This window comes from Lithobates pipiens, unplaced genomic scaffold (assembly GCF_037356315.1).
Source record: "Lithobates pipiens isolate NorthernLeopardFrog02 unplaced genomic scaffold, aLitPip1_a1.2 Scaffold_18, whole genome shotgun sequence".
NCBI classification, from domain to species: Eukaryota; Metazoa; Chordata; class Amphibia; order Anura; family Ranidae; genus Lithobates; species Lithobates pipiens.
The window spans coordinates 503,606,706-503,620,320 of NW_027507758.1; the positions used below are offsets into that span (position 1 = coordinate 503,606,706).

The 13,615-nt window shown below is 42.1% G+C and overlaps 1 protein-coding gene across 3 annotated transcripts in view; it reads right to left on the reverse strand.

Annotated features, from left to right (window-relative positions):
• Positions 1-13,615, reverse strand: part of STAG1 (STAG1 cohesin complex component) — a 299,590-nt gene that overhangs the window by 24,906 nt on the left and 261,069 nt on the right. For all 3 annotated transcript variants that reach the window (XM_077488685.1, XM_077488684.1, XM_077488683.1), the window contains 2 exons: positions 3,408-3,500; positions 1,435-1,609 (listed from right to left, as the gene is read on the reverse strand). In XM_077488685.1, the coding sequence (XP_077344811.1) occupies positions 1,435-1,609; positions 3,408-3,500 (268 nt within the window). The remainder of the gene's footprint in view (positions 1-1,434; positions 1,610-3,407; positions 3,501-13,615) is intronic.

Sequence of the window (13,615 nt, forward strand, 5' to 3'; positions counted from 1 at the left end):
AAGATAAATGGCCACTGTCAGATCAGAACTATGCGTAATATAAGGAAGAGCATTTCATTTTTATATAAAGCACCAAAATGTGTTGTTTTTTTTGTTTAAAGGAAAAGATAAGATGTAAACCATATCACTGCTAAATGATCATAGACTAGAAGTTACTAAAATATTAATAAGTTCAACAGGTTACCTTTTAGAGCCCTATTTTGGGGGTCAGTCAGAACTATGCATCACCACAGGGTATATTACAGCCATTAGTGTGTTGTGGTGCGTTTTAAGGTACCCCAAAACACTAAGGCAACGCACCTGCATTGAAACACACTGAAACAGTGTTACACACTACCATGTTTTGTGGTGTGCTGCATCAGATAGTAACGTTTAGTTTGTTAAAGGACTGTGAATCAACTTGTCACAAAAGTAATGGCTAATATTTTTTCAGTCTTCGCTTTTTAACAAACATAGATAGAATAAGCTTCCTTACGCTTGTTAAAATACATACAGAAATTAAATCCATAACAGGTTCTTTAAAGACGCAAAAGTTTACAATAACCAACAAAATTTTATACTTCAAGATGGAGTTGAAAGTTTCTTTAAGTGCCTCAAGGAAGAGATTACAAGTTAAAGCTTGTGTAAACTAAGACTTTTTAAAGGACCATTAACCCTTCCGAGCTTCTATGGAATTGTGAGCAATCCAGCAACAATATTCAAACTGTATGACAGCCAATCTAATGTGCTCATTTGGCAATCATAAAGCTATGGACGAAGACACATTAGATCAGCCCACAACTGACATGAATATTCTCATTTCCATTGTGGTTTCATTTGGCCACAATAAACCAGCATCAATAATTTTGTATGACGTGAAAAGCTCCCTAAACAAGTCATGAAAGTATAGTGAAAATAAAAGTAAAGCTCTAAAGAACACATCCTGAAACAAATATGGAGGCTGACCTCTATTTCTGAAATTGCCAAATGCCTAGCAGTCATTTTGATTAGGCCCCTTTCACACTGCTGCGACTTGAAAATTTGCATGATTTTCAGGAAATGTTTGTGTAAACTTGAGGTCTATGGACCTCAACTTGCATCAAAGTCGGACCAAAGTAGTGCAGGGACTAGTTTGAAGTCGCACAGATATGAATGGTACTCATTGGAAATCATGGCGTATGACTTGTAATGCAATTTTGCTGTTCTAAGTCACACAAGTGTGAAAGGGGCCTTAGTAATTTTAATACTCAGACACAAACCAAAAAGTGGACAAATCAGAAGTTCAATTTCTAAACTGCATGCTAGTTTTTGGGCAGTGACTTCAAATGGGGTTTTTGCAATTTTTCAGCCTCTTAACTATATCAAGAACCGCCCCCCCCCCCCCCCCCCCCACCATTTTCTAAATACTGGTATTGCCTATGCTCAGTAAGAAAAAACAAAACAAAAAACACATACCCATGCTTTGGTTCTCGTCATCTTGGTCGATAAAGACGTGATCCATTACAAAACTGAGCAGTTCAGATTGTAGTCCTAGGTCTGGATTAAAGATCAACAATGAAAGGTTGTCCCTTCCACCCCCTGTCAACTGATGGCTGAAGATCATTAGAAGGTCACAGAGCAGCATGAAGGCCTGGATGAGAAATATGCCCAGATTATTTATCACATTTGTATAAGGAAACCTAAAAATGCATTATAGGAGTGTGAGTGTGCGTGCGTATTACAAGTCATATATCTAACCTGAGCTAACAGCAAAATAAGAGTGGGGACATTGGTGCAAACAGAGTAAACTCCACAGTTAACCCCTCACACTTAGTCTTACTAAAGCAGCATTATCATCTTGTTTAGAGGCTAGGAAGCAAGGTGGTGCAAGACTGCACAAGTGGACAAAGAATTATACCATAAACTGGCCAGACATTCTAAGATTTCACTTTTACAACCCCAGAGCCGAAGCACCTGCCCGGCAGGCACCCGCAAATCGCTCGTGAGAGTGAGAACCGTGATCTGTGTGTATATATAAACACACAAATCCCAGTTTTCTCAGGGGAATAGAGCCAGATCATGTGCTCCTAAGTAGGAACACCGATCTGTCTCCTCCCCATCTCAGTCCCATCACCCCCCCCCCCCCCCCCCCAGTTAGAGCACACCTAGGGAACACAGTTAACCCCTTGACCACCCCCTAGTGTTAACCCCTTCCCTGCCAATGACATTTACACAGTATAATCAATAGCTATTTTTAGCTCCGATTGCTGTATAAATGTCACTGGTCCCAAAAAATAAATAAATAAAAAAAGTGTCAAAAGTGTCCGATCTCGCTGATCACCGCCATTTACTAGTAAAAAATAAAAAAATGTAAATGCCATAAATCTATCCCCTATTTTGTAGATGCTATAACTTTTGCGCAAACCAATCAATATACACTTATTGCGATTTTTTTATACCAAAAATAATGTAGAAGAATACATATCGGCCTACACTGAGGTAAAAAATTGTTTTTTTTAAATTTGGGGATATTTATTATTACAAAAAGTACAAAACAGTGTTTATTTTTCCAAATTTGTCATTTTTTTTGTGCTATAAACAAAAACGCAGAGGTGATCAAATAGCACCAAAAGAAAGCTCTATTTGCGAGAAAAAGGACAACAATTTTGTTTGGGTACAACGTGACCGTGCAACTGTCAGTTAAAGTGATGCACTAATGTATCACAAAAAATTGTCTGGTCAGGAAGGGGGTAAATTCTTCCGGTGCTGAGGTGGTTAATTCGCCCATCCTTGCTACACTTTGAATGGGTGAATTTACAGTGCCAGCTATTATATTCTGACAGTTTGAATTCATGGCTGTCAGAATACCTGAACACTGCCTGCATTTGCTCCTGACAACAATTTTCTGTCCAGCTCCTTAGGCAACCAGTGTCAATTGAAGAAACAACTCGTCAAGCTGGGTGGTGTATGAAATGAATTTTGAACGATTCCACATCAGTCAAGAAACAGATAATACAAAAAGGAACCTTTCAGTAAATGTACACAGCGTTACATTTGTAGAAATGAAATCTCTGCATAAAAACATGGATGGAGGGTCCCATAAGCTTTATTGCTGATCACTGTGAGTTGCTCATAAATAAAAAAAAATAATGTACAAGGTTGGGGACAGCTGCAGCAACCATAAGTTGATTGGGAGTTCCATTACAAACCATCTCAAGTTTTGGGGAGCAAATATTCTATTTAGGGAGTCAGATGAGGAATTTTAGATGCATGAAAAAGCATCTAAAAAAGTACAGTAAATAGTCATATATTTCATAGTTGACTAAAAAGAAAAAGCATTTAAAAAATTTAATTTGTAAACAAAAACAATTTATGCAGAAATCCAGAAAGTTCCTAAAACACAATATGAAAATGGAAACGATAGATAACTAGCCCTGTGTATGCCTTACCTGCTCTTTAACTTGTGTATTAACATTGGAAAGACACTGCTGACAGATTGCTAGAAAAGATTTTACAGTCTTTCTTAACATCAACATATCTTCCTATGAAGAAACAAAATAAACTTGGTTAGAACAAATAAATTAAGGAAAGATCATGTTGCACAATAGTATTACAATTTGAATATTTCTACAGGACTGGAGGGGGGGTGGGGGGATTGTTTGCCAGTCTAGGATTTAACCCCTCCTATCACCATGACTTAACGTCCCTTTTACTGACTACAAGAAAAGGATTTTATGGCAGGTACAATTCTAATTTCTTTCCTGTCAATTTGGAAACAGGAAGTCAAACCTCTGGGCCTTTCAAAAGAAGTCCAACCGAAAGATGGGGAACCATAACAACAACCACTACCAGGTGCAATGTAATATGATTGTGGGCAGCTCAGCACCTCCAGAAGGACCTTTTGCCCAAACATGGAATCAAATGAAGAAGCGTCCACCTGATAAAACTTGGAGAACATGTGAACAGAAGAACAGGTGTCAGCCTCACAAACTTTGTGTCAATAGCCCAAGAGGTTCAATGTCCATGTGGAGTGAACCTTCACTGGATAGAATGGAAGCCAAGCCCTGAGACCATGAGCCTGTACAATGGCAAGCATTTAAAACGGTGGAACGAAAAGTTGGAACACCTTTTCAAGGCCCATCCAGGATGACTAAAAGGGAATCAGTCTTAACGAGGAGAGCCATGACTGAAAAACAACCTGAACCACACCCAAACAATGCCGAAAAATTTCCAATTTGGTGCACTGCAGCTTTGTAGGGGACAGAACAACAATGTAAAAAGTTAAAGCAGAAGACTACTTGGAGAAGAAAGGACATCCTGAGTGCCAATACCATCTTGACCCTATGTAAGAACAAAAAAGGTTCCTTATAGGCTAAGGCCACCAGCCCAGACATTTGCTTAGATGAAGTAACAAGAACAAGAATTGAAACCTTTTACCTACAGCATATTTCACATTTCTGGAGAAAAAAAAAAGTCTCTAAAATGCCCAGTCCAGGTGTGGTAAGTTAATGGTCCCTGAAACCGAATGGCAAAAAAACAAAACAAAAAAAAAAAACTTGCCCCTATATGGCACTAAGACCCATCCCACCCCCCCTTTCCACCACTAGGCTGGCGTTTATTGTCAGGAGCCTCCAATCATGGGAATAAACAATTTCCCTGACTACAACACCAGATCCCAGAGTCACCAAGTTAGGGACAGTCTGGACTGTGCTGTTAACCAGAATGTGTTGTCCAGAGACAGGACAAACTGCCCACGATGACAGGAAGTTGTAATACAAACGTTTGGAGTGGAACTTGGCAAATGATAGTCTCAAAAGGAGGCTACCATCAAGCCCCAAGACCTTGTATGCTGAGAACCTATAGCTTTTTCTGTGGCACACACACACACTTTAGAAGTGTCCAGGACCAGTCAAGATACTCAACGCAATGAGTTGGATTCAGTGATGTTTTCTGCAGGTTTAGAGTCCTCACTGAATGCTTGCTCAACAGGTGGTCATCCAGGTAGCCCACAAATCGAGATACCAAGAGAGTAACAAGGCAAACACCCAAGACAGACAAAAAAGTAGACACCAAATGGTAGTGCATAGGCCTGACAGCAAAATACGAAAACCATTAATGAGCTGGAAAGATGGGCAACATCTAAGTAGCCATCTTTCATATGCACTGAAGCAAGCCAGAAGTCTCAGATACTGAAGGGAGGTGATGACCGATTTGGTGGATTCCAATAAAAAAAATTTGGGCCAGATTATAAACCTTGGGGCCTCCAGATCCAAGATGGGGTGCTTGCCACTTTGGATTTTGGGACAGTACACAGGTTACATTACCACTGAAAGGTGTCTGAAGCAGGGACTATGGCTACGACAACTTGGTCCAGAAAGTGCCCATGAATTGTGGTCAAGTTGCTGAGAAAACAGAGGGAAGTTTTAAATAAAAAATTGAGAAGGCAAAGAAGAAAAATAGAGTTTGTACCATCAGGACACCACCCCTTACACCCAAGTAGGGATGAGCTCAGGCGTGTTCACATTGGTCCACATGCAGAGCCTGCCAGGAAGTCAGCGCTGCGCTAATCTCAGGCAGTGAGACATTGCCCGATCTCTGCAGCCGCGCATCGGGGGAATGTCTCACTGCCTGTGATTAGTGCAGAGCTGCGCCGACTTCCTGGCGGGCTCTGTACGTGGACCAATGCGAACACGCCTGAGCTCGTCCTTGCACCCAAGCATCAGAAATTAAAGATGTCCAACATTCACAAAAGGTTAAGAGATATACTCCCCTCACTGTGAAAACTAAGGTATACCTTTACACTGAGAAGGGTTTGTCAGTGGATGTAGCAACTTAAAAAAAAAAAATATGGCAGGTCTCATGGACAGGGAGCCAAGTTTGGGAGACCTTGAGGTGGAAGCGGAAGATGTGGTGACATGAAAGGTGTACTTTTTAACTTAGACAGATACGAATGACTTAGGCTTCGGCCTATGGCTTATTCCTAGGCTTCTTCTGCTGATGAAGACAAGTGCTCCTGGGTAGCATGATCGTGTCCAGAGTAGAGACATTTGGGGAGATTCACTAAAGCTGGTGCACTCTGAATCTGGCGCAGCTGTGCATGGTAGCCAATCAGCTGCTAATTTCAGCTTGCTCAATTAAGCTTTGAGAATAAAACCTAGAAACCGATTGGTTTCTATGCACAGATGCACCAGATTTTGCACTCTCCAGTAAACAACCCACATTGTCTCTTGAAAGCCATGAGGATTAAAACACCATGTCTTAAAGTGTTTCCACTTTCAGTGAAGGTGCCCAAAAGACATTGGGCATTGGTCAAGCTCAGGAAAGAGTGCTGTTCGATATACTCAAAGATTTAGATGGATTTGACTAACAAATTAATGCAATCTGGCTGGGGGATTAAGAACCACCCCATATTATTGCAGGTTGTGTGTTTTACCAGTATGTGGCCTAGTAATTCCACAGAAATGTAGAATCTGCACTGGGCCTTACACATTTTTGTCTGAAAGGAGGATAGTTCTCACTGTTCATAGTAACAGATTCTCTACCCCACAAAAATGTAGAGATTACAAATAAATGGCTTACACACACACACACACACACACACACACACACACACACACACACACACACACACACAATATATATAAGGGGTGGGGAAATTAACGATTAATACCTCGATTAATTGTTATTTTTTTTGAATGATCAATCCAGGTGCAGGCACTGACTACAGTGAGGCTGCGATTACGGGCACGGTGAGGCTGAGTTTATGACATGTGACGTCCTAGCCATGCCCCGCTATGTCCGGCTTCGGCCGTTGCCATAACAGCGGTGCTAAATCAACTAAAAGTAGTTGGATCTGTATGTGCGTTATAATTAATTGAAATTAGTAGGTTAAAAAAGAAAATCGATTAATCCTACATGAAAATTTTAATCAGTAACAGCCCTAATAAATTATTACCGTATATACTCGAGTATAAGCCGAGATTTTCAGCCTCTTTTTTGAGGCTGAAAGTGCCCCCCTCGGCTTATACTCGAGTCATCGCCGTCTGCCTGCCCGATCAGCGTGTCGTGCAGACAGACGGCGGCCATTCTACTATTCAAAAGCCGCGCCTCCCTGTCTGTGATATGCGGAACACTCAATTTCCCAGCAGTCAGTGTTCCGCCTATCACGGACATCCGCTCATTCTCATACTACGGACGAGGATGAGAGGATGTCCGTGATAGGCGGAACACTGACTGCTGGGAAATTGAGTGTTCCGCCTATCACAGTCAGGGAGGCGCGGCTTTTGAACAGAGGAATGGCCGCCGTCTGTCAGACGAGGAGAGCATGGCACACAGAGGCTGCAGATTGGCACAGGTAGGCAGGGATGGACGGGACACAGCGACGGACGGGACACAGCGACGGACGGGACACAGCGACGGACGGGACACAGCGACGGACGGGACACAGCGACGGACGGGACACAGGGACGGACGGGGGACACAGGGATGTCTCACCCTCGGCTTATACACGAGTCAATAAGTTTCCCAGTTTTTTTGTGGTAAATTGGGGGCCTCGGCTTATATTCGGGTCGACCTATACTCGAGTATATACGGTAATATATATATATATATATATATATATATATATATATACACATACATACATACATACATACACATACATACATACATACATACATACATACACACACACACACACACATATATATATATATATACACACACACACACACACACACACACGTAGCGGTACCCCCATGGGGGCTGCTGAGTTGTTCTATTTCCCACTGGCTATCCCAGGCACTCAGGACTACCCTTCCCTCTGACACCTCTGGTTCCATGCTCAGTAAAAAAAAAAAAAGGTCACACTCTGTTGTAATTAGATAATGTAATAAGTTTACTGAGAAAAGATTTGGTTGCTTAGAGGAATACCTGTTTGATTTAGTTATACAACAAATAAGTACAGTAAAGATATCAAAGGCCAAACACTAAACAACTGACGTATGCGGACTCATCTCAAAGTATGACTAATTGCTTAGGGTGGTAATGACTTGACACTGAGCACCTTCCCATTTCCAGCAACGGCTGTGCAGACACTCTAAAACCCGCAGTGCACTATACAGTGCTAGTAAAACAACGTAACACGGTATAATTTCTCAAGCGCTCCCCCTGTGGTAAAATGCGGTCCTTTGTATATAGCAGTAACAAAAGGCCTTACGTTGAATGGTATAGTCTCTTGTCTTATTTCTTCAGCTAGCCATTATACTGCAGTATTTGTATTCCATAGGGTTTGCAGATGATAATGCAACTTAAAATAGTGAACAGCAGCAACTTCAATTATGCCATGCACATATAACTTCCTTTATTGAGGATGTACCCCGACTGTCAGTCAGTTGCTGCTAAAGTACAGGCTTTGAGGCCTGATTGAGCACAGTCTAATTGAAAGGAACTGTTCCGCGGGACTACAGATCTCAGCAGCACTGTAGTGCGACTAGTCTATAGTGTGTTAAAGTGGTTGTAAACACTTACAAATCACTTTGACCTAAAGGTAAGCCTAGATTAAGGCTTACCTGTAGGTCCAAGAAATATCTCCTAAACCTATACGGTTTAGGAGATATTTACAAAAAGACAACCACCGCTGTCTACGGTACATGCGCCGTAGACAGCGGCGCGCAGGCGCACTGGGCAGGCCGCAGATCACGGCGATATGCCGCTCGTGTCGGCTCCAGTGCGCATGCGTGGGAGTGACGTCATTGCGGCTCCGGCGAATCACAGCGCTGGAGCAGCGAGACCCAGACGTCACTCCGGGATACATGGCAGCGGCGAACATGAAGACGGAGGATCGCTTCGTTCTCAGGTAAGTTATTCATAATGAGCTAGTATGCCATGCATACTAGCTCATTATGCCTTTGCCTTGCAGGTTGAATTTTTTTAAATAGCCTTTACTTCCTCTGAGTGCTTTATATAAATTCTGGGCAACGGCCCTCTCACCACACCAGGCCTGGACAATTGGATGCCTCTGCTCTGGTGATCTCAGTCCTGCCGCCAGCCAACACCATAACACTCCGCAAAACAACTGGGACCCTCGGTTGGCTCCGCTGGGTGTTCTGGACCCTCCGACATGGCCACACTCTCCGTCAACAGTCTGTGTCCAGCTTTCCCTCCGGTGGCACCTACTTTGTTCCGCAATGAACAGGCCACGGTCTTCAAAACAACTCCACACAGGTCCCTGTAGGCAGACAACACATCCCCAGGGGAAGAGAGCTAGGAAGGCCCCGCTCTTCCTTTTCATACCCTGCCCATTATGCAGTCCAGTCCCCAGGGTTCATGGGTAGGTAAATGAGACACTGTCGAGTCGCTTCCTGTATAAGTATTGTTCCATGCTATTATGTGAAAAATAAACAAGTCTCTTTCACAGTATACCACTAGAGGGAGCCAAATACCAACCTAATAGCATTGTCTTGCTATACATTACATGGTAAAGAATCACAGCACTACATATTATATATATATATATATATATATATATATATATATATATATATATATATATATATATATATATATATATTTGGACACATTTTCATACTTTGGCTCTCTATGCAAGTGCAGACTTTAAGCTTTAATTCAAGGGGTTCAACATTAACAGAGTACACATTTTAGGAACTGCAACCATTTTAATACACAGTCCCCCATTTTCTGGGGTTCAAAAGTAATTGCATAAATTAATAAAATGTTATTTTTTTTATATTTTGTGGAGAATCCTTTACTGGCAATGACTGCCTGAAGGCTGGAATCCATGGAAATTACCAAAGACTGGGTTTCCTCCTATCTGATGCTTTGCCAAGGCTCTAACTGCCACTGTCTTCACTTGTTCTTTGTGTGTCTTTCTGACTTGCCTTCAGCAAGTGAAATGCATGCTCAATTGGGTTGAGATCCAGTGATCAACTTGGCTATTGCAGAATATTCCACTTCTCCTTTAACCACTTGTGGACCAGCCGCCTGGCTCCGCTGCACAAAATCACGTTATACTACGTGGTCTCGTGGGGATTGCATAGCAGGTGCGCAAGCGACTGCGGCAAGCTCCATGAGTCGGATTGCGGGTCTTGCAGACTCTATGTCCGCTGGGATACCCATGATCGTCTCACAGAGAGGAAGAATGGGGAGATGCTAATGTAAACAAGCATCTGCCCGTTCTGCCTAGTGACACTGTCACTGATCAGTGCTCCCTGTGATCGGGAGCATGATCCGTGATGTGTCACACACAGCCCCTCCCCCTATAGAATCACTCCCTAGGACACACTTAACCCCTACAGCCCCACCTAGTGTTAACCCCTTCACTGCCAGTCACATTTACACAGCAATCAATGCAATTTTAAACGCACCGATCGCTGTATAAATGTGAATGGTCCCAAAAATTTGTCAAAATTGTCCGATCTGTCCGCCATAATGTCGCAGTCAAGATAAAAATTGCAGATCGCCACCATTACTAGTAAAAAAATAAAAAATGCCATAACACTATTCCCTATTTTGTAGACGCGATAACGTGCGTAAACCAAATGCTTATTGTTTTTGTTTTACCAAAAATACGTAGAAGAATACGTATCGGCCCAAACTGAGGAAAGAATTTTTTTTTTGTTTTTTTAGATATTTTAGCAAAAAGTAAAAAACAATGTTTTTTTCAAAATTGATGCTTTTTGTTTATAGCATAGAAAATAAAAACCAGAGGTGATCAAATTCCACCAAAAGAAAGCTCTATTTGTGGGAAAAAAAGGACTTCAATTTTGTTTGGGAGCCACGTCGCATGGTCGCGCAATTGTCACAAAGCGACACAGTGCCAAATTGCAAAAAGTGCTCTGGTCTTTGGCCAGCCAAATCCTCCAGGGCTGAATTGGTTAAAAGCTCCTGGGTTGCTTTTGTAGTGTGTTTTGGATCGTTGTCCATCTGTGCTGTGAAGCGCCGTCCAATCAACTTTGCTGCAATTGGCTGAATCTGGGCAGGCAGTATATCTCTAAACACTGCAGAATTCATCTGGCTGCTTGTCTTATCAATAAACCCCAATGACCCAGTGCCACTGGAAGCCATGCATGCCCATGCCATCACAATGCAAGCTCCACCATGTTTTACAGATTACATTGTGTGCTTTGAATCATGAATGTTCCAAGCCTCCGCCACACTTTTTTCTTGCGGTCATTCTGGTACAGATTCATGTTCGTTTCATCCATCCAAAGAATGCTTTTCCAGAACTGATCTAGCTTTTTTTAGATGTCTTTTTGACAAAGTAATCTGGCTTTTTTATTCTTCAGGCTTATGAATGGTTTTCACCTTGTGGTACACCCTCTGTATTTGCTCTTGTGAAGTCTCTTCTTCATTGTAGATTTGACAATGATACGCCCACCTCCTGGAGAGTGTCATTCACTTGTCTGGATGTTGTGAATGGGTTTTTTTCCTTTACCATAGAGTGGGATCCTGTGATCATCCACCACTGTTGTCTTCCGTGGATGTCCAGGCCTTTTTATGTTGCTGAGTGCACCAGTGCATTCTTCTTTCCTCAGAATATACCAAACTGTTGATTTGACCACTCCTAATGTTGCTGCCATCTCTCTGATGGATTTGTTTTGCTTTTGAAGACTTACAATGGCGTGTTTTACTTATATGGACAGCTCCTTTGAATGTATGATGTATGTTCACAGCAATAGATTCCAAATTCAAACACCAGACTTACAATCGACTACAGACCTTTTACCTGCCAAATTGATGAAGAAATAACAAAGGAGTAGCCCACACCTGGCCATGAAACAGCTTTTGATACAATTGTCCAATTACTTTTGGTCCCTTGAAAAAGGGAGGGTGGCCATTCTTAACTGCTTCCTGACCGCCTAACACCGATATACGTCGGCAGAAACACGTACCTGTACGTTGCCCTTTAAGAGGCGGCGGGGGTGCACACGCTCAGGGGAAGTCCCGTGAGTCTGGTCGTGGGTCCCGCGGACTTGATCGCCTCACGGATACCCGCAATCGCCTCAGGGAGAGGAAGAATGCGGAAATGCTAAAGTAAACAAGCAACAGTGACACTGATCTCTGCTCCCTGTGATTGGAGCACAGATCAGTGATGTGTAAAACACAGCCACGCCCCACACAGTTAGCAACACGCCCCTAGGACACACTTAAGCCCTAAACTGCAACCTAGTGGTTAACCCCTTCACTGCCAGTGTCATTTACACAGGAGTCAGTGCATTTGTATAGCACTGATTGCTGTATAAATGACAATGGTCCAAAAAATGTGTTAAAAATGACCGATGTGGCTGTCATGTCGAAGTAACGATAAAAATTGCTGATTGCCGCCATAAAAAATAAAATAAAAATAATAATAACTATATATATATATATATATATATATATATATGCCATAAAACTGTCCCCTATTTTGTAAACGATATAACTTTTGCGCAAACCAAACAATCGCTTATTGCATTTTTTTTTTTTTTTTTTAAACAAAAATATGTATAAGAATACGTATCAGCCTAAACTGAGGAAAACTTTTTTTTTTTTTTTATATATATTTTTGGGGGATATTTATTATAGCAAAAAGTAAAAAATAATGTGTTTTTTTTTAAATTGTCACTCTTGTTTATAGTGCGAAAACTAAAAAACGCAGGGGTGATCAAATATCACCAAAAGAAAGCTCTATTTGTGGGAAAAATAGTATTTTTGTACTCGCTTTAAAATCCTTTTCTCTGCAGTTCACTGACAGCTCCTTTATTCTTGACCATTGGGTTGTTACACCAGGAGAGGACTAGGCAGAACATGTTAACATGTACAAAAAACAGAACTTTCTAGTTCCGCCCAAGGGGCGGTCCCTTCAGTAACAACCCTCCAGCCTGCTTCCTGCAGCCTCAGTACGTCAACAAGCAGTATAACGTAAAACAATAAGAGGGGAGGGTGCTGTGTCAGTGAACTACAGAGAAAAGGATTTTAAGGAGAGTACAAAAATTCTATTTTCTCTTACGTTTACTGGCACAGCTCCTTTATTCTTGACCATTGGGACGTCCAAGCAGCATCATAATGAGGGGTGGGAAACAGCATAAAATAAATTCACCCACAATCAAAAGTGCTCCCTAACAAGGGAGTTACCACCTTATCTAACCGTATCAGACTTGCGGTAACAATGCAAGTGCATTATACTCAAAAGTAACTATTTCCTTAAAAACTGAAAAAAAGAATTGCAACATTACACGGCCGTCCACAAACGTGCAGCCAGCAGGCATCAGACGATGCGCTTACAACCACTCAGTAGAATTTGGTAAAAGTGTGAACGAATAAATCTCCGCCTTACACACCAGAGCGACTGACACCCAATTTCGGAAGCCCGAGAGGCCACAATTGTCCTGGTGGAATGGGCCATGGCAGGAAAGGGGGGCACTTGCCCCTTCAAGGCGTAGGCCTGCACCACCTCTATTTGACCCACCCGGAAATGGTGATCGACTAGACCACGTACCTCCTTTTCTTACCAGCTATCGAAACTAACCGAGAACTCCCGAAGGGGAGCCATGGCAGAGAAATATATCCTAATAGCCCTGATCACGTCCAGGGAATAAAGGGCCAACTCTGAGGATGTGTCGGTTTAGGACACAGAGATGGTAATACAATATTATCA